General features: G+C 38.6%; 3 protein-coding genes across 4 annotated transcripts; all 3 read left to right on the forward strand.

Annotated features, from left to right (window-relative positions):
• Positions 1–23: 23 nt before the first annotated feature.
• Positions 24–4,970, forward strand: LOC131792126 (dehydrogenase/reductase SDR family member 7). The gene is made up of 8 exons (XM_059109500.2): positions 24–365; positions 985–1,097; positions 2,113–2,308; positions 2,644–2,690; positions 3,243–3,362; positions 3,850–4,022; positions 4,232–4,291; positions 4,850–4,970. The coding sequence occupies exons 1-8, from the start codon at positions 110–112 to the stop codon at positions 4,860–4,862; spliced, it is 978 nt and encodes a 325-aa protein (XP_058965483.2). The 5' UTR covers positions 24–109; the 3' UTR covers positions 4,863–4,970.
• Positions 4,971–5,641: 671 nt separating this feature from the next.
• LOC131792065 (cocaine esterase) lies at positions 5,642–11,160 on the forward strand. Its single transcript, XM_059109427.2, has 8 exons — positions 5,642–5,909; positions 6,451–6,626; positions 6,736–6,954; positions 7,256–7,478; positions 7,976–8,352; positions 8,518–8,949; positions 9,529–9,880; positions 10,132–11,160. The coding sequence occupies exons 2-8, from the start codon at positions 6,485–6,487 to the stop codon at positions 10,499–10,501; spliced, it is 2,115 nt and encodes a 704-aa protein (XP_058965410.2). The 5' UTR covers positions 5,642–5,909; positions 6,451–6,484; the 3' UTR covers positions 10,502–11,160.
• Positions 11,161–13,479: 2,319 nt separating this feature from the next.
• On the forward strand, positions 13,480–22,354 carry LOC131792081 (cocaine esterase-like). 2 transcript variants are annotated; one of them, XM_059109449.2, is made up of 8 exons: positions 13,480–13,587; positions 17,708–17,873; positions 18,138–18,356; positions 18,797–19,019; positions 19,153–19,529; positions 19,611–20,042; positions 20,529–20,889; positions 21,275–22,354. In XM_059109449.2, exons 2-8 carry the CDS (start codon positions 17,729–17,731, stop codon positions 21,642–21,644), a joined length of 2,127 nt encoding a protein of 708 aa, XP_058965432.2. In that variant the 5' UTR covers positions 13,480–13,587; positions 17,708–17,728; the 3' UTR covers positions 21,645–22,354. The 2 variants fall into 2 exon arrangements, with proteins under 2 accessions (XP_058965432.2, XP_058965431.2); XM_059109448.2 differs by lacking the exon at positions 13,480–13,587 and adding an exon at positions 15,650–15,768.
• Positions 22,355–22,744: the final 390 nt, after the last annotated feature.

Genomic DNA, 22,744 nt, shown 5'->3' on the forward strand with positions numbered 1-22,744 from the left:
AGCCGAAAATTCCCTCTCCCGTACATAGATCAGTACACCACAATCACTCGTCACGAGGGAAGATAGAACTTACCTGCGGAAGAAAAGACACATTTTAGGCCCACCAAACATGTTCCTCTTCGTAGCAATCCTCGCTGTAATTCTGATTATAATCTTTGTCCTGGACTGTGATTTTATTCTCAAATTCCACGAGCAGTTTGGGGCTAAACCGGAGGAAAAACTTCGCGGTAAAGTGGTTTGGATCACAGGGGCGTCGAGTGGTATTGGGGAAAACCTGGCTTATGAGCTGGCAAAATGCGGCTGTAAATTGGTGCTGTCTGCAAGAAGAAAGGAAGAACTAGAAAGGGTAAAGGCAAAATGCATTGGTAAGCTCATTATATATTTCTAATCCCAAACAAGGCACTTCGTTTATTCATATCATAGCTCTTCTAGGTTGGTACGGATTATAGACCTTACCCTCTCTTGAGTCAGGTGGGGTGCTTGCCAACGCGACCTTTGGATTATAAAAAGTAATGATGCGATCCTCTAAGCTAAATTGCAATGGAAGAAGCAGCAGAAAAAGAAACCTAACCAGATTGAAACCCATGACTTCCAAGTGTGGTTGAATGTTGCTATCAACTTGGCCTACCAACTAAGTCAGGAAGGTTTTGCCTCCTCTCAAGAAATCTGAACACAAATAATATAAAAGAAATACAATTTGACATGTAAATAAAGACAAATAATAAAATAATTCTTACAGGTGAATTAAAATTACTGTTAATGAAAGAAATTATAGAAAAAGAAGGCAAAGAAGCCTGCATTTTTTCAGGCTAATTTTTTCTCTAATTTTTTTCAAATGCAAGTTAAAAGCCTGAAGCACATAATTTCTCTGTCACTTAACCTCAAATTTGTCTATCTAAATGTGGATGGGACCTCAAAGTCATCGCATTGAAACTGATATTGGTGCTATTTGATAAACTGCAGTTTTTAAATTTTTTTTGTCAGTTCTGGCAGGGGAGAAGTCACCTGCTATTGATGTTTTAGTTCTTCCAATGGATGTCACAGATTATAATTCACATAAGGACCATGCTCAAGCTGTTATGGATCACTTTCAGAGGGTCAGTGAATTAAATATGATTCAAAATGTGATCTGATGTAATTTAAAATGAAATAAATTTACTGTGGACTTTTTCAGCTATATCACCAATTAGGAATTCACCATTAGTTAAGAAAAAGATAGATTATGAGGCAGAAGACCCATCAAGCAGGAGCATCACATGATTTATGAAGCAATAAGGAGTATTTCTATATTATACTAGATAGGATGCTAGTCCATCCCAGGGTTACCTCCGTTCTCCATGAGTTTTTCAGGTTTCCTTGCAAGTCTGCAGGGATCCATTTATACTTTAGGGTGGGGAGACTCACTGTGAGAGGAAAGGGGCTTACCTTAGATCACAAAACAGTGACCTCACTAAAACTTGAATCCAGGGGTTTTGATATGCAGTCCAACATATTAATGTATACTACTGGTAGTCTCCCTTTTCCAAATTACAGGACTCAAAAATAAATTTGCTTTCTTTCCAAGGCTTTTTCAACTAAGTGCAGGTCTTAAAGGCAGGTTTTCATTGTAACTGTGCAAGGATAGATTGAGGGGAGCAGTGCAGGGGGTGCACACCCCACCTTAGATGACCTTCAGTTTTCTTATGTAACTTGTGTTGTGAAGATAAAAACTTTGTGATTTATTGGTGTTAAGTAAAATGGAAGAAAAAAATGAAGAATTGATATTTAAGCCCATGTCAAATGGCAGTTTGGCACTAACATTCTAAACATAAGTCCTTCTATTCGTCATAGCAGACATCAGTTGTGTCATTCCTTGGTGGTGCAAAATGTCCAGAGAAAAATCCTGGATCTGCCCCTGCAATTTTAGGGTTGGCATGTTAATTCAATTATCAACCCCTCTAGGGAGAGTGCAGACATCAATGTTATTTACACCATATCACTCAGTGTCTTTGCAAAAAACCATTAAGAGAAATAGGTTGCAGAGACTTTGCTTTCCTCTTTCCCTTTTCTTACAAAATAATGTATCTTGAAAACATATCTTCCCTGTGTGAAATAGAACTTTTCACCTTACAGATTGATATTCTGGTCAACAATAGTGGCCGATCCCAGCGTGGTCTTGTACTGGACACTCCTGGTGTGGAGGTTGACAAAGCAATGATGACTATAAATGTCCTTGGACAAATTTCATTGACGAAGGTAGTATTACCACACATGATCAAGCACAAAACAGGACAGATCATTGTTACAAGCAGTGTGGCTGGCAAAGTTGGTATGTGATAAATATTATTACTCACTGTGTCACAATTTTTACTTTTTATACTACTGAGGTAGATGCATTAAGGAAAGTGATGATCTTATGCCAGCAGTGAAAATATTGTTATAAAGAGGACCTATGGTGACAATCATGATAACCTGTATAGCAGTTGTTAATGTTGTTCACTTGAGATATATTTTTGCATAAGAGTCACAAATGAATTGTCAGTCAAGGTTTGGATTTTTATCTTATATTATATTTATATAATTATATTATATCTTTATAATTATTGGTTACTGTGCTCTTGGTTGTTGTTCTAACTATTCCCCTTATTTTACACCTATTTACAGGTTCTCCAGGACAAGCTACATACAGTGCAACTAAATATGCTATTCAGGTTTGTACATAATCATGGTAACCAAAAATTACCTAAATGAAGAGCCTTTTTGTACTTTTAGATTTTATAATTTTTTAACAGGGATTGGGACTTTCAAGTTGCTTCTTCTTGCATTTAACAAACCTACAACAGCTTCGATCAAAGTTCAAGAATCTAGTAATGTTTGGCTTAATAGTTCTGTAGTTTGTCTGACCTACACATAAAGAGAAAACAGAAATGATCTGTTCTTATCACTTGGCACCATATCAGGTTTCCTTTAGTAAATAATATTTTGTTGTGTTGAAGGGTCCTTAGCCCAACAAAAGGTTGAAGGGTTGCTTCCTCTAGGAATTGCTAAGAGGAGGAAATCTTTTTGTCAACTTTTTAGGGTTATTACTTTCATGGGGGTGGTTTGTTTGTTTTGGTATTTATGAAATTTGTCCTTGACTAGCTGGTGATTAATGCTGTGAAAAAATAATTGGTTATAACAACCTTTAACAGGTGCATATTTTGTAATTAAAGTTATCCTTCTTGAGGTAAAGATAATTGATGGTTACTGTTGTGACTCACCAGGGTTACTACAACACATTACGCATGGAGGTGAATGAACATGGCATTGGTGTGACACTGGTATGCCCTGGTCCTGTTCAAACAGATGTTGTGGCAAATGCCTTCACTGAAGATGTAAACAAGGTATGAAAGAATCAGGGTAATTTAGTATTATCAACTAAGTTGATAACTAAAATTGGCCACCATAAAGAGTTTAAAAGCTAACACTTCAAGTATTAGCCCTTTGTGAGAGCAATTGAAAGATTCAAGCAACAGCAAAGGGTATTCTTTCAACCAAGAATTTTTCTTCTATCTCTGTTGTTTTAAGATAGATAATCTCTTTTTTCAGGTAGTAAGAAGTAAAAATTTTCCTTGCAGACAAGCCTGTTAAACCTTGTACTCTTAAGATCTCCATGTCAATTATCTTTGTGCTTTAAATATTTTTGTGGTTGAGTCTCTGGGAATATGGGGTGGAATTAAACATTTTCCTCAGTGGACATAACAGTTCTTCTCATCACTTTTCTATGTGGATATGTACTGTTATGGTGCACAGAAATTTCTTTCTTTAACTCTTGGGAGCTTGGGGGTTCATTTGTTAACTAAATTGAAACAGTAAATTTTGTCTGTGTAGCAATTTAAAGAGAAAGCAACAGTTCAACGGGACAGTAAGAGAATGCAACCAGCAAGATGTGCTCACCTTATGACTGTGGCGATGGCTAACAAGCTTGATGAAGTCTGGATTTCTCCAAACCCTGTCCTGCTATTTATCTACATCAGTCAGTACTGTCCTGTACTATATGATTGGTAAGTCAGTGTGTCTTGTGAAAGAAAGGGGTTGGGGGGGAAGGGGGGAGGGTTTGGGGTGCCATAGCTGTTCTTGCACATAGATTTCCACCATGAGATTTTCACTACTGAAACTGTCCATTGGAATGTTTTACTTTCCTTTCTACTCGGAAAATTATGATACTTGTACAATATTGTGCAAGTAACTCCTGTACATTTTATTTTTTTAGGTTTGCCAAACGTGTAGGTATGAAACAGGTTCGAAGGATGCGGGAAGAAACAGAATCAAGGTAACTGCTGCCTAAAATTGACTCTAATTTATTCTGAATGAATTGAAATGAGTGGTATATCTACGCATTGCTAGCTCTACTCAAGTGTTTGAATGTCTAATGAAGGATCTTTTTTCACTGCAACCCTTTAAGATCACGAATGTTGATCTGATTAATGTGGGAAAGGAATAAACAACCAAACAAACAAGTCTATGAAATACAATGCACTTATGGCTGCTATAAACCTAGGAGGCTAAAATATCCTTATTGAAAACAAAATGCTCTTTTCTGAATGCTATAAGGCCAAGATTCAACCATCAAGTTGTCTTGGAATCACAAGGATAAAAGTTAGTTAAGCATTCATTTATACCACACAAATTTTTTTCACAGCCTTTACAGGTCAACATTAAGTCCATTTCTTTTTCCTTACCTGACCTTTCTTGTAATGAACCCCTGGGTATTCTTTGGTTCATGGGTTGTGGATTCTTTATCAGGATTGGACAGCACTGTACAAAGGTTAAGGCAACACGTCTTGTGTTTGTTTTGAAATCAACTGATTATCGTATCTTTGTATTTCAGGAAAAAAGACTGACGGACAAAAAGCCAGCAACAAGTGAAATTCTAATGTAATTAATGATTGTAATTGTGCTGTGATCTTCAAGATTATTAAGATATAAATAAAACAAGACTGTTAGTTTTTCATGCGTTCAGTATGCTCTATCTCAACTTGTTTTACACAACATAAAGAAAAAATTCACTGCCTTTATCAATGTCAGCAATAAAGGGCACTGTTTGCCAGGACACAAAAGTATCCTTACTAGCAATGAGTTGACTGACAATGGCAGAGGCTCTATTATACTTTGTCAGTTTGTATTGTACATATCCTGTGAGCAGACTTCTGATTGGCCCAGCGGCATGAGCGGTGGAGCCTTGTGAGTGTGCCAGGGTTCAGGCCCCCTTACAGACCTCTCGCAGGCATTACCCCTAGTACCACAGCGCTATTGAGAACATGCTTACAGGCTCTGGTGTATTTAAAAATCCAGAGAAACTTCCAGGACACATAAAAAGATAAGAAAAGGCAATGACAAACAAAATAAGGCATTCATAAGTCTGCCATGAAGACATGCTGCCAAGGATGGCCAAAGCCTACTTCTGTTAACCAAATTTGTGGCTCATAGCACCCACATATATTTTAATCTAGCTCACAGGAGCATAACAAACATAGATTTCGCAATACGAAAATATCTATTTCAACATGACACTAAACCTTCATCTGGTCTTCAAAGTGCTCGAGTGGCTCTGGGAACGAGAATGGTTATTACAGAGAACTGGTGGTTTCCAGTCTCCACCCCATTATAATCGGATCGAGATCTTTGGAAGTAAACTGACCAGTGAAAATACTTTACTTCTGGTACTTTTGTTTTCTCCGATAAACATGCTTCACTTTTGCTAAAAACCAGCGGAGCAGTTGGCGATATTTATATCCTCCCAGCCGAGAATTTCAGCAAGACATTGGATGTTCTGATTTCTGATATTGTAATCTCGTAAATGTAATCAAATTATTTTGAGCAAAGTTGCCAAAAATAAGCTGAAGTAAATAATTCAAAGACTAAAGAAAGGTGAAAGAGCCATCGTAAAGGTGAGTGCTTTTTTTTTTCTCTGAAAATTGAATTTTGCATGCTCTTGATCTCGCAACCATTTGATTACGTATATAGTAATATATTCAACTTGTTGGTCTAGATCTCAAATTTATGGACTCAATTGATTTCCTGCAATGTTTGTTTTAAACATTTTCTTTGAAAGATATATTTTTTAACCAAATTTTATTTCTATTGCTGCATTGTATCCAATATGATTCACCACTCAATCAATCTGAGAAATGCAGGCCTGGCTCATTTACTAAGCCCCTGCCTGAAATTGGACATTTGATGAGATCACCTCTCCCAACCCCCCCCCCCCCCCCCCAACACTTTAACCTTCACCAAAATTTTTCCTCCCAAGGTCTAATTGTTAATTCTCCCCTCTAGCTGCTGCACACATTTCCTTGTAAATAAGTTATAAGAATTTGATGTTTAGTCAAGATAACAACTTCTACATGATTAGTTTGAGTGTTCTCGTTACCTGTTAGTTGAATGATGTATGGATATTATAGGGAGAACTTATATGTTAATCACTTTCAGGGGTTATTTTAGAATCTTCATTCCATAAACCAATATGTTCTATACTGTGAAGCGCATCCCCTTAGAGTGGATCCCAATGCAAGATGGAACCAAACTTGCAGCTAAACTGTGGATTCCAGAACCAATTAATAAAACTGACTTACCTGCAGAAGAAGGAAAATATCCAGCTGTACTAGGTGAGGATTTTTAAGCACTGTTCAAAGCATTCAATTTGTCAGCACATTGTAAAATGTCTTCTGCAAATAGGAGGTCAAATTTCAGCTATTAAAATTTTTCCTTCCCTAGAATTTCTTCCATATCGCCGCATTGACTGGACTGCTGCAAGGGATGAAAAGAACCATTCATATTTCTGCTCTCATGGCTATGTTTGTGTCCGTGTGGATATGCGGGGATCTGGGGACTCAGAAGGATTTTATTATGATGAATATGAAAAGCAAGAGCAAGATGACTGCTGTGATGTTATTGACTGGATTTCACAGCAACCATGGTGTACTGGAGATGTTGGTAAAGTCCATTATTTAAAGCCACACCTTGTGCACCAGCTAAGATTGTAACTATGGTTCAACCATTTAAGTGTCTAAAGAGGTCTGGTTCCAAAATCACCCTTTTAGTTCCTGCACATTTAGCACATATCTTCCTACATACAACATTTCCCCTTTGATCATATGAAACAAATAAATTCCAGGTTGCTGTGGGCCTGCATAGTAATAGATCACAAAAAATGTAATAATGTGGAAAGAACATCAGTGATATACTTGGCTGCCACTGTGTGCTGCTTTTTTACAATTAATTTTGTTTTTGTCAGGTATGTATGGTAAAAGCTGGGGGGGATTCAATGGACTTCAGGTAGCTGCCAGACGACCTTGTGCACTCAAGACCATCATCTCTACATATTCTACTGATGACCGATATGCTGATGACATTCATTACCGTGGTGGCTGTGTCCTTGGCAGGGAAATGTTATCTTGGGCTCACATCATGTTCCTATGGAATGCACGTCCTCCTCATCCAGACAGCTTAGGCCCAAGGTTTTTTTCAAAATCTTTTTTTTGCTTTCAACATGCATGCTATTGAAAAGAGTCATTATTATGGTTTTGTTTTCTTAGTAGAGAATAGGGCTGTTCCACTGCTATCTCCAGCTTGCTCTATCCTTTATAGCTGTGACCACTTCATTCTATGCCCTCCACCCAGTTCTTCATAACCTCTCTTTTTCAGCCTTGGTGGTCTTCTTCTTGCTACCTGCTCACCTCATGTCTTGATGCCCCCCTCTTGTCCTAGTCTCCCCCTTTGTAAAAAAAATTATGTCGTACTGGTACTCCTTTAAATAAGATATAAGCTTGTACTGGTTTATAAAAAGTTAGCTCAGCCTAGTGATTTTTTTAAAGACCAATGTCTTTGGTATTCCTATAAATGTAGGGCCTAAGTTTATCTCATCTGAGAATTGTCAGGGGCTGGAAAAAAATAAGCAAGAAGTATACTGACTCAAAAAATATATATATCAGAATCAACTTCTTTAAATTCACAGATGGAAACAAATGTGGCTAGATCGTCTGAAGAAATCCAGTGAACCCTGGATACACATTTGGCTTTCACATCAGTCACGCGATGCATACTGGAAGCATGGTTCCATAGCTGAGGATTACACCTCAATAAAATGTCCTGTGTTTCTGATTGGTGGATATAGTGACCTTTACACTGATGCAGTATTCCGCATGGTGGAACATCTTAACTGTCCTGTCCGTGCTCTCATAGGGCCATGGTCCCATGCATGGCCTGCAGATTCTTCACCAGGGCCTCGGATAGATCATCTTAAAGAGTGTGTCAGGTGGTGGGACTGTCATTTAAAGGGCCTTTCCACTGATGTCATGAAGGAACCTCTAATAAGGATGTTCTTGAGGGATGGTATGATGTCTTAGGCTCCCAACAGTTTTGACTGTCCTTTGGTCAATTTTTATTTTTTACGAGCCAGCTATTCAAATTTATGAAGCAAAAATCCTTTTGTTTATACAGAATTTGGAATGTTGATTTTTTGGAGGTAAGAAAACTTGTTGCTTTCTTCTCTTGAAGGAATTTCAATGGCACACAAGGAAGATATTTGGCCAGGCAGGTGGGTAGCCGAAGACTGCTGGCCCTCACCCAATGTTCAGCTACAAGAATTCATACTACACGACGACCAAAGACTGGCACTAGCAACAGAGAACTATGAACAAGCCACCGGCCAAGAATCAGTGGAATCCAATGTATTTGTCAAATCTTCATTTCTTAGTGGATCATGGGGTGGTCTGCCATTGGCTTTTAGTCTCGATGAACTGCCAATTGAGCAGGGATTTGAAGACAATTTGTCTGAGTGCTGGGAGACAGTGACGCTTAATAAACCTACTGCTATAGTGGGATTTCCTGAGGTGCATCTGCAGCTAAGTTCTGACAGGCCCTGTGCTCTGGTAGCCGCCAGGCTATGTGATGTGTTTCCAAATGGCGAATCTGCACTAATCACAAGAGGTATACTATCTACCTTCCAGACAAACAATTCAATGAATGAATGAAACAAACAGACAAGAAGAACCAAGTACTTCCAGCTTTTTAAGAATAATTCTTTCAGTCTTTCACAGCAATAGTGAACAACACAAATCTGATTAGAGCACTCCTTGTCATGCATTTTATAGGTTAATTGAAAAAGTAACTTGATCATTCTTGGCAAATCACAGAGTGCCTGTAAACAGATCCAGCCATTTATGGGAGGTGTTTAACATTTTATGATAATATGGGAATATTACTTGGCTGAAAGATGGAAACAATTATTCTGTATGCCACTGTACCATAATTTACTTATTTTACTGCTTTTTGAAGGGGATAAAGTTCAAAAGAAACTTTGAAGCTGGAGGGGTACCATCAACCATGTTGACCACCATAGAGAATTTCTGAGGCTGACATTTAAAGCATTAGCCTTTCATCAGATGTCTGTTTAACTAGCTCTCTTGGGCAGAATGTCAAGCAACAGTTTAGTCCAACTCCCCACAAACTGAGCAAAAGTTTGAAGTCCAGGTGCTTTATCTCCATTACAATTTGTCTTTATTGCAGGAGTGTTGAATTTGACCCATATAAGTGGTCATTCATCAGAAGATATTCAGCCTCTTCAGTCTAATAAAAACTATCATGCACAGTTAAAGCTTGACTCTACAGCCTACACAGTTGCTGCTGGACATAAACTTCGCCTGTCTCTCTCCTCAGTTCACTGGCCATATGTTTGGCCTTCTCCACAGGTGTCATGTCTATCAATACAGACAGGAAGTAGGAGCAAGCTAGTAATTCCTATCCGAACTGCAAATCAAGAAGTTAGTGAAAAGGATGCTCAGCTAAAAGACTTTGAATTGCCTGACTATAAACACATCAATTTTCCTGTTGAATGGCAGAGGATGCCTCATAAGGGAAGGTAATCTCATAAATCCTGATTAGGAATAAAAGTGAGAAGACTGTAATGAAATAAGGCTAATTGCTGCTAAATGAAAATTTCACCATTCCATGCGCTCCTTGAAGATATTAGAATGTACAGATTTTTAGCTCTAAATCTTTGGACTATCAGAAGGCTTTATTAGAGGGATAGGGTAACAATCCTTCTTGTTGCTCTGAAGGTTCCTTCTCTTCCTACTCCTGCTGTAATCACTTTTTATTTTCTTTTTCAAGGGATCTTGAAATTGGCCAGCTCTCTGACAATTACAAACTGACTGTCACCCTGGACGATGGATGTTATAATCTGAAAGATACAAACACCACTTATGATGAGATTAATACAGAAACTTTCACAATTAAAGAAAGGGATCCAAGCTCAGCCAAGGTTCACATACAAGGGCAAGTAATGATGAAAAAAGAAGGTCATACTGCTGAGCAGGAGGACAGTGGACACACTAGATGGGACACTAGAGTCCAGGCTTCCAGCGAGATGTGGTGTGATGAACAGTTTTTTCATTTGAAAAGTCAATTGACAGCTTGGCATTGCAATGAAGAATGTTTTGATAAGACATGGACAAAGAAAATAGAACGATTTTATGTTTAAATAAATGGTTACTTGTCATAGTATTAAACATAACAATTAAACATCAAAGTATCTAACATAATAATTAATTAATAACTAATTATAGATTAATTATTAATTCATATTAATAGTGGAGAGTGAGTTGAATGATCAGTGTTCTAATCTAAATTGATATGCAACATAAGCCAATCAAGACTCATTGAGCTACACAGTATGTTTATGGTATGATACAAATAACTTCTTGAAGTCTTATAATATTGATTGGGATTCTGCGTAAACGTTCTATATGTACAGCAGCTATCTTTCATAAATATGCTGAAACTAGACCATAAGAGTACATTGAATAAAGGGGGTAAGTTTCTAAAGGAACTGTGGTGCTGTGTCGGTGGGAGAGTATAGCGGGTAACTTAGTGAGTGAGCTGAAAACGTAAATTGGCCACCGTAAAGAGTAAAAAAGCTGACGTTTCAAGCGTTAGCCCTTTTTCAATCGCTCTGACGAAAGGCTAACGCTCGAAACGTCAGCTTTTTATACTCTGAGGTGGCTAATTTACATTTTCAACTCAGCTGTTAACACTGAATTACTTGCTATAAAAGTACATTGCTCCGCCATTGTGTGCAATACATGTTATTTTAATTTTAAATACTCTCTTAAGCCAAAGGTACATTTTACAAACAATACTAATATATATGAAAGAGAAAGAAAATGAAAGCTTGACTGAATTTCATTCCCACTTGTTCAAAACAGCTTGATTACTCCCTCTTCACTAACACCATTAGAGGTGTTATTGAAAGGGTTTGTTCCTTTGCATTTTGATGGCAGCCAGTTAACCTTTTCGCTCTCAGGGCTGATTAACTTTTATTTTCTCCTTATCATATCCAAACATCATCCAACAAAATGGTGTTGAGAATACTAGAACTTATTAGGTAGAAGTTGACTTGATCAAACACCAAATTCTTTAAACTAATTTACGAGGAAATGTGTCGCAGCTAAAGGAGAGAATCATCAATCAGATCTTGGGAGTCAAAGGGTTAAGTGGAGGAAGTCAAATGTCCCTAAAACTTAACAATTCACTGGAGAATACAACAGGTGAAGGAGAGGCTCGTTTTCTTCAAATCATATGAATGCCATCATATTTCGGATTAGAGTAGTGTAAAAACAGGTTTCTTGTCTTCACAAATATTTGGACGGACGAGGGAAAACTCGATAAAACTCTTTCTAGAGGCTCTCTTCTTGGGGAACAATCACTGGCAGCGCGAAGATCGGGATCTATTACGGCTGCTGACGATCGCTGAGACAAAAGACTTTCACAGGAAGCTTCGTTTTATACTCAAACTAGACGCATAGCTGCGTGAACTCGGGCTTTCAATATCGCACATCTGGAGGTATATTTAGGGGACTGCCATATTGCCACTGTTACAGTCGTCACGCAATTTCGTCGTTGCCGGTCATGAATAAGTCTACTTGTGTTTATTTTTGTCCGCTGGAGTGTAATGAATGTTGTTATGGTACTAGACAACAATCAAAATAATATATTACCATATAGGAGTAGGTTCCTACAGATGCCAAAGGTTGAAATTCAAGGACTTTCAATGCCCACATTACCTTTACAATAGATAGCAACTGCAGAACATCCTATTTTCAATACAAAATTGTTGAAATTTTCGGATATAAGTGATTGAAAGGCTCTATCTAAGGAGGTACAGTACTGACATCCTTCTATTGTAGCTTCTTGATGAATAGTACCAGTGTAGCTCTCACTGTATTGAAGTTCATAAGTCAGTCTCTAACACATTTAAAAGTGTGGGTAATTCTGTCTGCATTAAAAATGATTGTCTGCTCAACTGAGACAAACTTGAATACAACCGATTTCCAGCACTCATTATTGACACGAGATCATCAGCAGAATTGATTCCTTGTTTGTTATTGTAAATCAAAGAGTATAAACTCATTGCAATACATTGTTGTCCTGAATTTTGTTCTAATACCAACTCATTCGATTGGCTATATGGTGCCGTTATTGTTTTGCTAGGATCAGTGTACATTGGAGTAGGACCAGGGATTTTCTCGATATCTGAACTCAGTTGAAATTTACAATAGTTTGATACGTGTGTCTGACTCTTATTAAGACACAGTTCTATTACAAGAGAACATGGATAAGTACCGACTTGCTCTACACTCCAATTTAATTATCCTTTGATATACCCTCACAGAACAATGCAACAAATACTTCTTCTCATGTTGTGTCACTTTATTTAATATTACCCTCTTCGTATTAAGCTTACAAACATTCTTTGTAACTCTTATAACCTTTACATAACGACGTAGTCAAGAGGACTTCGGTATGCTTGGACGAATACGCTCAAAAACAAATTCCTTCAGTTTTATGCCCTTTCTTCTGAGACGTTTTAGGGTAGCTTCTGGTATTCTACTGGGTTCTCGATCACGTCCAAATACACGGTTATGTAATTGTAAACATAATATTTACACGGTTATGTAATGTAAACACGGTTATGTAATGTTAGATAGCTCGTTTGATATAGCAGGTCTCGCTTGATATTTCTCGATAGAAAGTTCACTCGTAAAGGATCGCTCGTAAATTGACTGATCTCTCGTAAAGTTCGCGGACCGACCCGTTTCCAAAACGCTCCACAAGTTTTAGTGTGGGTCTACCGCGAACGGTGTGTGACTTTGTATGAATATTGAGCGTAATAGCCATCGAATTTCTTTCGCGTACATCAAGCAAGGAATTGCCCAATAAGGCAGCCATTGCTTAAAACCATACGCTCTAAGGTTCATTCTACGCATGCGTTGTAATGGAACTGCGTTTTGTGACTAAACGAAAAAAAAAAAAAAAAAAAAAACCAAGCCGAATTTATACCTCGGGCGTTTCCTTCGGAAAGCCCGCGTAACAAGGCCCGCGAGTTGATCCTTCTGAGGAGTTGTGTTGGTGAAACACCCGGTTAAGTTCCGTCCCCAGGCTCTTATCGTCTGAGAATCTGACGGAAACAAAAGAACATCACAGATCCGTAAATTATTTTCATGCGCTTCAGCTGAGCGAGTCGCCGTCTTGTCTGGGAGAGGGATTTAGTCTACGGAGACAGAAAGGGTGAGTTTCATGTAACAGGTAGACTGAAGAAATAACTAAATAATAGTCTGAGCAATAACTTGAGCAGTTGTGTGTGCCATAAACGACGTAAACAGAACGCGAAAGCGTCGCGTGATATGATATGATATAAGCTGCCTCTTGTGTGCTAGTGTTACCAATATCGACGTCTTGTGATATCGCCACAGAAATCATCTTGCGGTAATATGAGGTTTAAACAAAGAAAAGCTGCGTTTATTACTCCAAGTCAGCATCATTAACAAATTAAACTGAGAGGAGCCTCGTAAAAGTTTGCTCATCTTGACCGAGAAATACTCTTACCTGTAAAGTAATCCAATGCATGTTGCAAACAATCGATCAGAAACGCGGATTAGCATGTGATATTAGAAGAAAAAAACAGAATTAAGTCAAAATTCTCCAAACAAAACGAAATAATCCTTAGATGGCAACTTGCCAATGTATTATATAAAGAGTACAAATTTTGTACTCAAAGTAAGTTGGAATTTGAGAATTTCGTGGTCTATTGAGACCCCACCGCTTATGCGGATCAAATCGCATCTAATAAGCTGAATAATACACACAATTTGATTGGTTATGTTCCCATATCAGGTCTCTGCAGTGAATATTAACATTAGTCAATTACTAACTGATCAAATTTTTTGTTAATGCACAATTTTTGAAGACGAGCAAGATAGCTTGGGACATTTGCTGGTTACACCTACCTCCGAAGCTAAGAACAAACCTATGGCTGCCAAAATCACCCAAGACTACCTAGCAAGCTCTTCTGTTTTTGCACAGATTTTTTTTTAAATGACATTCTATCGACAACAACAAACTACGAGAGAAAGTCTCCTTCAAACCTGTTAGAATTACACTCTGAAAACAATCTAGTCCGCTTGTCTAGGCAGGATTTTTCCACGTCCATCTCACCCTCTTTCTTGCGAGGAACGAAGCATTTGAACGCCACTTTTGCTCAAATGCCATGAATCGCACCCTGGGTCCAGATATTAGTAACAATTTGGAAAACAGTTGGCTTCAACGTCAGCACAAGTAGCGCGTGCGTTAATCAAAACGCGAGAGATCAGTTCCTGCGTAGTAATGATTCGCGCGAGAGCAAGATGGGTTTGTGATTGACGCATGAATTAATCAGTGAAGTTTTGGTCGCGGCGGAAGGATGTTGTCTCACGAGTGCGTTTGGTCGCAAACAACAACAAACACAAAAAATCTCTCTTTTTCTTTCCATGCTAATACTGTTTACAAATGGCCTGACCCGCTGATACCTAGAGTGTAGAGTTACTGTATAAATACACACCAAATTGCAGCAATGTTGTTATTAAAAAAAAAGGCAAAAAGAACTCTATGAAAATTGTCCGGCTGCCGGGCCTATATCACTTATAATCAGAGGGTAGTGTTATATGCCAATAAATCCAGTCCTATTTGGCTTTTTTGTATATTGTTTTTTCTGTTCGCTTTTTTCCTTTGACAAATTATTGCAACTAGGTGTATGTCAATGTACAGCTAATTTTTTCACTTCAGATATTTTACTTGGGTAATCTCGAGGGGGTCTTGCTCAGTCCACTTAGTTTTCAAGAACCAGGCGCTAGACACTCCACTTGTATACAATTCACTTAACTCTGAGGTTGATTTCCGTTCAGGTTTTCGAAACGGCGGGCCTCAAATAGTCGTGGACAATTTTGTTCGACTACGTGTTCAACCGCTACTCCAAGCTGCAAAGGATTTACAACTGCAGATTATTTAGAGAGCCTTCTGCCCTTGCAAGTTGTTTTTCTGGTCACACATCAGTGATCGATGAATTGAAGGGATTCAAATCACTTGTTCTATGCGGAATGAAACTCCACGGTTTTTGTCAGTTACGTTGATCCCTTGACGAGAACGGAAGAAATTCAAATGTAAATAGGAAATGAAAAAAAAAAAACAAAAAACAAAAAAACACCTCTGGAACCGGTATCCAAATAGTGCGCGTGGTACCCAACAGTCGTAGACGAGGTCCGTGCTCTTCGGTAGCGTTGCGTGAGATTGAAAAACATCTGGTCAAATTTCGTCTCCAAGCTCTTACCGTGTAAGAATTTAAAAAAAAACAAGAAGTTGTTAGTGGTTGACCGCCGGCTTCGGTCTAAAGTACCCTCGTGTTTGGCAGCATAATAATTCCACGAAGATATAACGGTAAGTGAAGAGTAAAAGTAATTCTTCAAAAGAACAGTATTTGTAATCTTTCCGCTTTTATTGACACAAGGAATCGAATGAACGCATTGAAAGAACGCGAATACTAATATAATATCGACCACTTTTAATATCGTTGTTGGTTTTACTCAAATTATCTCTTCACCACCAAATATAGAACCTAAAGACTTCTAGTTTTATAGGAACATCATCCATTCGTCGAGAGCAACCTTAAAATTGCTTATCGTGCCAGAATATATTCTCGCTGGTAATATAATCTTAACACTTGTGAGACGGATTAGCATATGAAATTTTACATAAGAAACAATAATCATCGGAAAATGAAATTATACATGATCCTTTTAAGACAACTTGGAGGTTTATGATATTGATAAGAAAGGAGATTTCATAAACAAATCAGTTGGACCTAATTCCTGGTGACCTTGCGGGTCGTACACGAGCTGTTTTTGGATCACAGGGCGATAAAAATGTCCCGTGACATTGTCCGAACGATTTCTTGTAAAGTATGCAAGAACAGCATTATTTAGCAAACATTTCCTATTAACATATCGCAAGTGATCATTGTGGGTGAATTATGAAGCTGGTGAAGCATAGTGTGCAGTGACGATGCATAAGAAGTTGTCATTTGAGCGGGATCATTTTTCCTTAACATTTAAAAAACAAAAATTGCTTTGTTTCCTTTCTCTTTCGGTTTCTCCTAGATTTTTTTCTCTATCGCTTCCTTTTTCGTCTTGAATTCTGTAATCTCATTCAAAAATAGGAGTAGTAACACTCAGTTTAGACTGAAGAGCTAGTGAATCATGTGAGCAAAATTTAGAAATCTTAGAGAGAGAGATAAGTCGTTTATTAAAATAACATCTGGCAGTCGTGAGACTGAATTACATGTTTTAAAACAATGGATAATCTATACACATACGATAAATATAGTAATGAAATCTGAACTATCAAGTGGCCTTGGCTGCATGGTGCATAATAATAAGTGAGTTCTTAAATCTGTTAGCCGTGATTAATGGCAGCGAGTAAACTCTTTTATGCCTCCGTTCATGAGTACATGGTCCACGCTTAGCTGGTAATAGGTTCCAAATTAAGTTTGTTTCTCTCGTTAACATCTGTAGTCTCGATCTGACTAAATAGCATTTGACACAGTTTCTCCTCTTTTAAACAGAGTTCCAAGTTTTGCTTTAGCTGCTGCTTCTTTGTAATTGAGGTCTAGAACATCACGTCTCATGCAGGATCCGACTTGTTCCAAGTGTATTCTTAATTTTGATCGCGCGTTCACGAGGTCGCGTTTAAAAAAATGAATTCCACGATATTGGCACAATTAGGATTAAGGCGCAAGAGGTTCCTTTTTCCCATCTCCCCCAACCTACGACCCGTTATGCGCACATCGCGCGCGCGTTTGCCTTTACTGTTAAGTGAAGACAGGACTGGATACGTCTAATTCGTGAGTCCAAGTGTAATTTATTCATTCAAATTGTGACCAGATTCGCTCACAGGATTGAAGAACTTATTAAAAATTTACCTTGCACGTGGCTTCGTAGCTCAGTTGATAAAGGCGCCTAATTATTCTTCAGGATGCTCGTCGAAGCCTGATATTTTTCGGGCTGATTTTGTGTCTTAACCAGAACAAGAGAGAGCGAAGTGGAAGAAACTTGAATCCTGGCAACCGCAAAGATATCATTTAGTCTTGTTATCATGGGATCTACAAATAAATTGACTCAGTTCCCAGCGTGGCGTGAAGTTTGAAATAGTCTTTCAAAAGTATCATCGTGTATGGGTTAAGTTCTCGTACGTCATCTTCTCTTGACTAAATAACTACTTTATAAACTTGTCTGGTTGGTTTCAGATAACTTATCTAAACCTCCTCCTTCCCTTTGTCCACGCTTTTGATTATAACGAATTATACCTTTTCTATTTGTAGAATTAAGTTGCACAAATCATTATGTCATATTCTGTGCATCGAATTCCTACGGCCTGGATACCAATGCGAGATGGAATCAGACTGGCAGCTAAACTGTGGATCCCTGAACTGGAGGATAAAACATTGGACACATCTGTAAAAGCTGAAAAATATCCGGCTATTTTAGGTAAATAAACATATCGGCAAATGAACTTATCAATGGGCTAAAGATTTTGAATACAGCGCCTACATGCACTTGGGTTTGCGTGAGGTAAAAACATTAGTTATACCTAGCTTGCAAAAGGTTGCCTCTTTTGTGCTTGTAAACATATTACGACTAGGGAGATATTAAAGGCTTAAAAGAGAATTCGTCGCTTATCAGTGTGTACTCCTGTAAAAGAAACTTTGTTTGTTTTTTGGTTTGTTTTAAAGTTATCGTCATATTCTCCAGAAATTCTTCCATACAGACGCGCTGACTACACGGCTCAGAGGGATGAATCGGTTCATTCATATTTCTGCTCTCATGGCTATGTTTGTGCCCGTGTGGACATGCGGGGATCTGGGGACTCAGAAGGATTTTATTACGATGAATATGAAAAACAAGAGCAAGATGATTGCTGTGATGTCATCAACTGGGTTTCACAACAACCTTGGTGCACGGGAAATGTTGGTAGGTTAGCTGATCTCGTAGAGACAATTATTTTATTTTCGCAGAAAACCTACAAGGTGACATAGTCCATCGGGCGGTTTGCTTTGTTCTTACTTTGAGTTCTGATTGGCTTTTTTGATTTTACTCTTTGATTTGATTGGCTTTTGTGATAACTATCGTTTTGGTATTAAGATATCAAAGTAAATCTTTCTTCAGAAGAACCTTTATTGATTGGAATACCCAATCAACGATTTCACACCAATTGTTTCAAGGTTCGACAGTGTTACGGCCTGTCTGGAAGCCCTTTTCGTGGATGTCACGCAACGCGTTAAGGGAGCGTCGTTACGTGACATCCTAAGCAACAGCTGCGAAGGAGACTAGAGCGTTATTTTCGCGAATAACGCGGGCGAGCTTCCATATAAACTGAGGCGATTTTCGTGGCTTATCATTTTAAATTGCAGGTATGTATGGTAAAAGCTGGGGAGGATTCAATGGACTTCAAGTAGCTGCCAGACAAACTACAGCATTAAAGACAATCATATCTGCTGACTCTAGTGATGACCGATACGCTGACGATATCCATTACCGAGGTGGTTGTATTCTTGGCAGGGAAATGTTATCATGGTCACATGTCATGTTCCTATATAATGGACGCCCTCCCTATCCTGAAAACTTTGGACCAAGGTAGTTGTTTTAATCGAGCTGGAGTAAAAATTTCTTTTCTCTATCGGGAAATCCACGTTTGACGTGCAGATAGATCTTGCACAAAATCCCTTGATGTATTTGTTTAACTATATCATCTTGGGGAAACTTTCAGGTGGAAGGAAGCTTGGCTGGATCGCCTAAACAAATCCAGTGAACCCTGGATACACATTTGGCTCTCACATCAGTCACGTGATGCATACTGGCAGCATGGTTCCATTTCTGAGGATTACGCCTCCATCAAGTGTCCCGTGTTTCTTGTAGGGGGATTTTGTGATCTCTACACCGATGCAATATTTCGTATGGTGGAACATCTGAAGTGCCCAGTTCGAGCGCTCATTGGACCGTGGCCCCATAAATGGCCTGGTATCGCCACACCGGGGCCTCGTATAGACCACCTGAAAGAGTGCTTGAGGTGGTGGGACTACCATTTAAAGGGCCTTCCAACCGGTGTCATGGACGAGCCTGTGATGAGGGTGTACATGAGGGATGGTATGTTATCATCGGTTTGTCTGATTTTTTTTTCCAAAAGCATCTGTTTGTACCAAAACTAACCAATTTTTACGATTCCAGGCATTTCGAAGGCGCACCAGAAGGAGATATGGCCAGGGAGATGGATAGCAGAAGACTGCTGGCCCTCACCAAATGTACACCAACACGAATTTTTCCTACAAACTGATAGGGGACTGGTAGTTGCATCGGATAGAGACGAAAAAATCATTGAAAAAGAGCCAGCAGAATCAATTGTACCAGTCAAGTCCTCGTATCTCAGTGGAGCGTGGGGCGGTTTTCTTTTTGCAAATGGTCTCGAGGATCTGCCGGTGGAGCAGGGAATAGAGGACGTTTTGGCGGAGTGCTGGGAGACGAAAACGCTTAAAGAGCCTGTAGCAGTAGTAGGCTTTCCCGAGGTTCATTTACATTTTACTTGTGACAGACCCAGTTCTTTAGTCGCCGCCAGACTTTGTGACGTGTTTCCTAATGGAGAATCTGCGCTAATAACAAGAGGTATGTGCACTCAACGAAGCTGCAGCCACATGCATTGTTAATTTAAATAGTTCAGTGCGAGAGGAAAGCACAATGCCAATGTATGCCCTTTCTCCGGAAAAAGTCGAAGGAATACAGAATCGGCTGAGAGTTTAAGGTCTAAATGCATAATTTCTCCTTATTTCCTGTTGCGCAACAAAACTTAAATGTTCAGATGGTATTTAAGATATATAAGAAATAAATAACAATAGAAAGTGAGTTTAGAGTGTTTAAGTAGGAAAAATTTTTGTCTCAAATCACTTAACGCAAAACAGCACTCCTTCCCTTCAGACCCAACCTGAAAATCCCGCGCCAAGAGCTATGTCACGCGATATTTTGACGTTTTGCCTTTCGCGGTAATCGATAAAAATCCTACGACTTAAAGTCACTATTAATTGATATTCACGCCGAGTTCAATCTCTTTGGATGATGTTAAAATATTTTGCTTATTATTTAATTTTCTCGCAGGAGTGCTTAACTTGACTCACCTCCGTGGTCATTCATCAGGAGATATTCAGCCTCTTCAGCCTAATGAAAACTATCGTGCGCAGTTGAGGCTTGACTCTACAGCTTACACTGTTGCTGCTGGTCATAAAATTCGCCTGGCGCTTTCCTCAGTTCACTGGCCGTTAGTGTGGCCTTCTCCGCAGTCGTCAAGTCTCTTTATAAAAACAGGAAGTCAAAGCAAGCTACTACTTCCAATTCGAGTATTTTGTGACGACGTCAGAAAAAAAGATTCCAAGTTGCAATTGCAAGAAATAGAGTCACTGATGGAATATAAACACGAGATTCTCCCTGTTGAGTGGAGGAGAAAACCAAAAAGGGAAAGGTAAACTTTAAAGGTTGCTGACTCCTACAGCTGGAAATTTGTTTTTGTCGATGTATTTGATTGCCTCTTGCAGAGACTGAATTTCACAGTTTTGTTGTTAAATCTAATGCACAGCTGGTCGGAAGGTCACATCAACTAATTACTGATATGCGATGATGAACATTTTTCAGCCTTCAATTTATCAAAAGGAAAGAGTTCAATGAAATTATGTAGCAGTGAAAGGGTTTATTATTTATCTTCTGTAAAATCTTGGTGCAACTCTTTTGGAATATTTCCCCTGCATCGTGAGAAATTCCTCTTCCCTGTTATCAGACTTTCAACTTTTTTATGGGATTACCATGAGCACCCAGTTAAGATGCAGCCTTTTTTAATTCATTTTCTGTAGGACGCTGGAGACATGTCAGTTGTCAGATGAATACAAGCTGTCATTTACCACTGACTCTGGATGTTTTCATCTGAAAGACACGAACCGCATCTACGAAAACGTCAGAAAAGAAATGTTTACAATCAAAGAAGGCGACCCAACCACTGCTAAGGTTACAATGCAAGGCGTTATTACGTTGAAGAAAGAGGATCAGATCGCTGAGCAGGGGGGGAGTGGACATGAAAGGTGGGAAGCTAGGGTCCAGGCCTTGAGCGAGATGTGGTGTGATGAACAATTCTTTTATGTGAAAAGTCAATTAACAACTTGGCATAACAGTGAAGAGTGCTTTGATAGGACGTGGACAAAGAAAATAGAACGCTTTTATGTTTAATGGTTTTTTCAGCAATAAAGAGAAAATTTAGATCTAACCTGTGAGAATTTTATGAAGCAAAATTATTTTTAAACATATTTCGTTGATTTTAGATTTTAGGATGAAAGTAAGCATTGAAACTTTTCAGCGGCTGCAAGTGATCTTTACAGTTGTTGCTTAGGGAGAAAATTGTTTTTTGGAGTCGTCAAAATATTGATTTTATCATCGCTAACTTTTTTAAACATTTGTTATCCAAGGCTTATTTGTCTTCTAAAAGTATTCACGATAATAAAAGTTAGTTACTTCTTGAACCCTATGTAAAATTTAGTTTTTCAGTTTCATATTGCTGGTTTAAGTTCAGGTAAGCCTCGTTCATCTAAACATATTTTGCTGGTGTGAAAGGGGCATCATTTTTTTTCGGTGGAAGGAAGTTGTCACATGATTGTGTTGCGTTGCAAAGCAGTCTCGTACCCAGACCTTCCACGGCCAAGCGATGAGAAGGATTCTTCATTTCAGCTACAAATATGACCTGGGTAAAATGTTGGTCGCGAACAAATTCAAATTATCGAGACGCCATTTACTGTCGCAGACAATAGCCTGATTCGACTGCAGGATCGAGTGTTACTCTTATCTGCAAACGAGTTACTAGTGCAGATTTTTATGAGAGTCTTCTGCCCGTACACAATCGTTTTTCTGTTCACGCATCAGCTAACAATGAATAGATGGGATATTATCCATTAATAATATTTTGCTTTAACATAATGGAATGATTCTGAAATACATGGACGGTCAGCTATAAAAAAACTCAAATTGAATTTTGTCAACTGTGGATTTAAAAAAATAAAATCCTTGCTTTTTGAGGTATTAAAACCAGGAGCCATTCTGACTATAATTGTCATTTGCCCTGGTCTCTGCGAAAAACTAAATGAGGCTTCTGTTCTTTCGCTTCCGGTGGATTTCAAAGAAAACAACTCATTTTATGATTCTAAATTACTTAAGGAATTAAAATGAGAAATCTCGGTAACTGTCAACCAAGTAACCTCGTAGCCAGTCATCGTAGACGATCGAGGTCTTCTGTAGCGTTGCGTACCAGTGAAAAACATCCGGTCAAATTATATTTC

The sequence above is a fragment of the Pocillopora verrucosa genome, chromosome 7 (assembly GCF_036669915.1).
Source record: "Pocillopora verrucosa isolate sample1 chromosome 7, ASM3666991v2, whole genome shotgun sequence".
NCBI lineage: Eukaryota > Metazoa > Cnidaria > Anthozoa > Scleractinia > Pocilloporidae > Pocillopora > Pocillopora verrucosa.

Coding starts and splice junctions, on each gene's coding strand:
- LOC131792126 (XM_059109500.2), top strand. CDS start 110: ATGTTCCTCTTCGTAGCAATCCTCGCTGTAATTCTGATTATAATCTTT. Junction 366..984: donor GGTAAAGGCAAAATGCATTG/GTAAGCTCATTA, acceptor TTTTTTTGTCAG/TTCTGGCAGGGGAGAAGTCA. Junction 2,691..3,242: donor CAACTAAATATGCTATTCAG/GTTTGTACATAA, acceptor GTGACTCACCAG/GGTTACTACAACACATTACG.
- LOC131792065 (XM_059109427.2), top strand. CDS start 6,485: ATGTTCTATACTGTGAAGCGCATCCCCTTAGAGTGGATCCCAATGCAA. Junction 7,479..7,975: donor CCAGACAGCTTAGGCCCAAG/GTTTTTTTCAAA, acceptor TTAAATTCACAG/ATGGAAACAAATGTGGCTAG. Junction 8,353..8,517: donor AAGGATGTTCTTGAGGGATG/GTATGATGTCTT, acceptor CTTCTCTTGAAG/GAATTTCAATGGCACACAAG.
- LOC131792081 (XM_059109449.2), top strand. CDS start 17,729: ATGTCATATTCTGTGCATCGAATTCCTACGGCCTGGATACCAATGCGA. Junction 17,874..18,137: donor AAAATATCCGGCTATTTTAG/GTAAATAAACAT, acceptor CATATTCTCCAG/AAATTCTTCCATACAGACGC. Junction 20,043..20,528: donor ATCTGCGCTAATAACAAGAG/GTATGTGCACTC, acceptor ATTTTCTCGCAG/GAGTGCTTAACTTGACTCAC.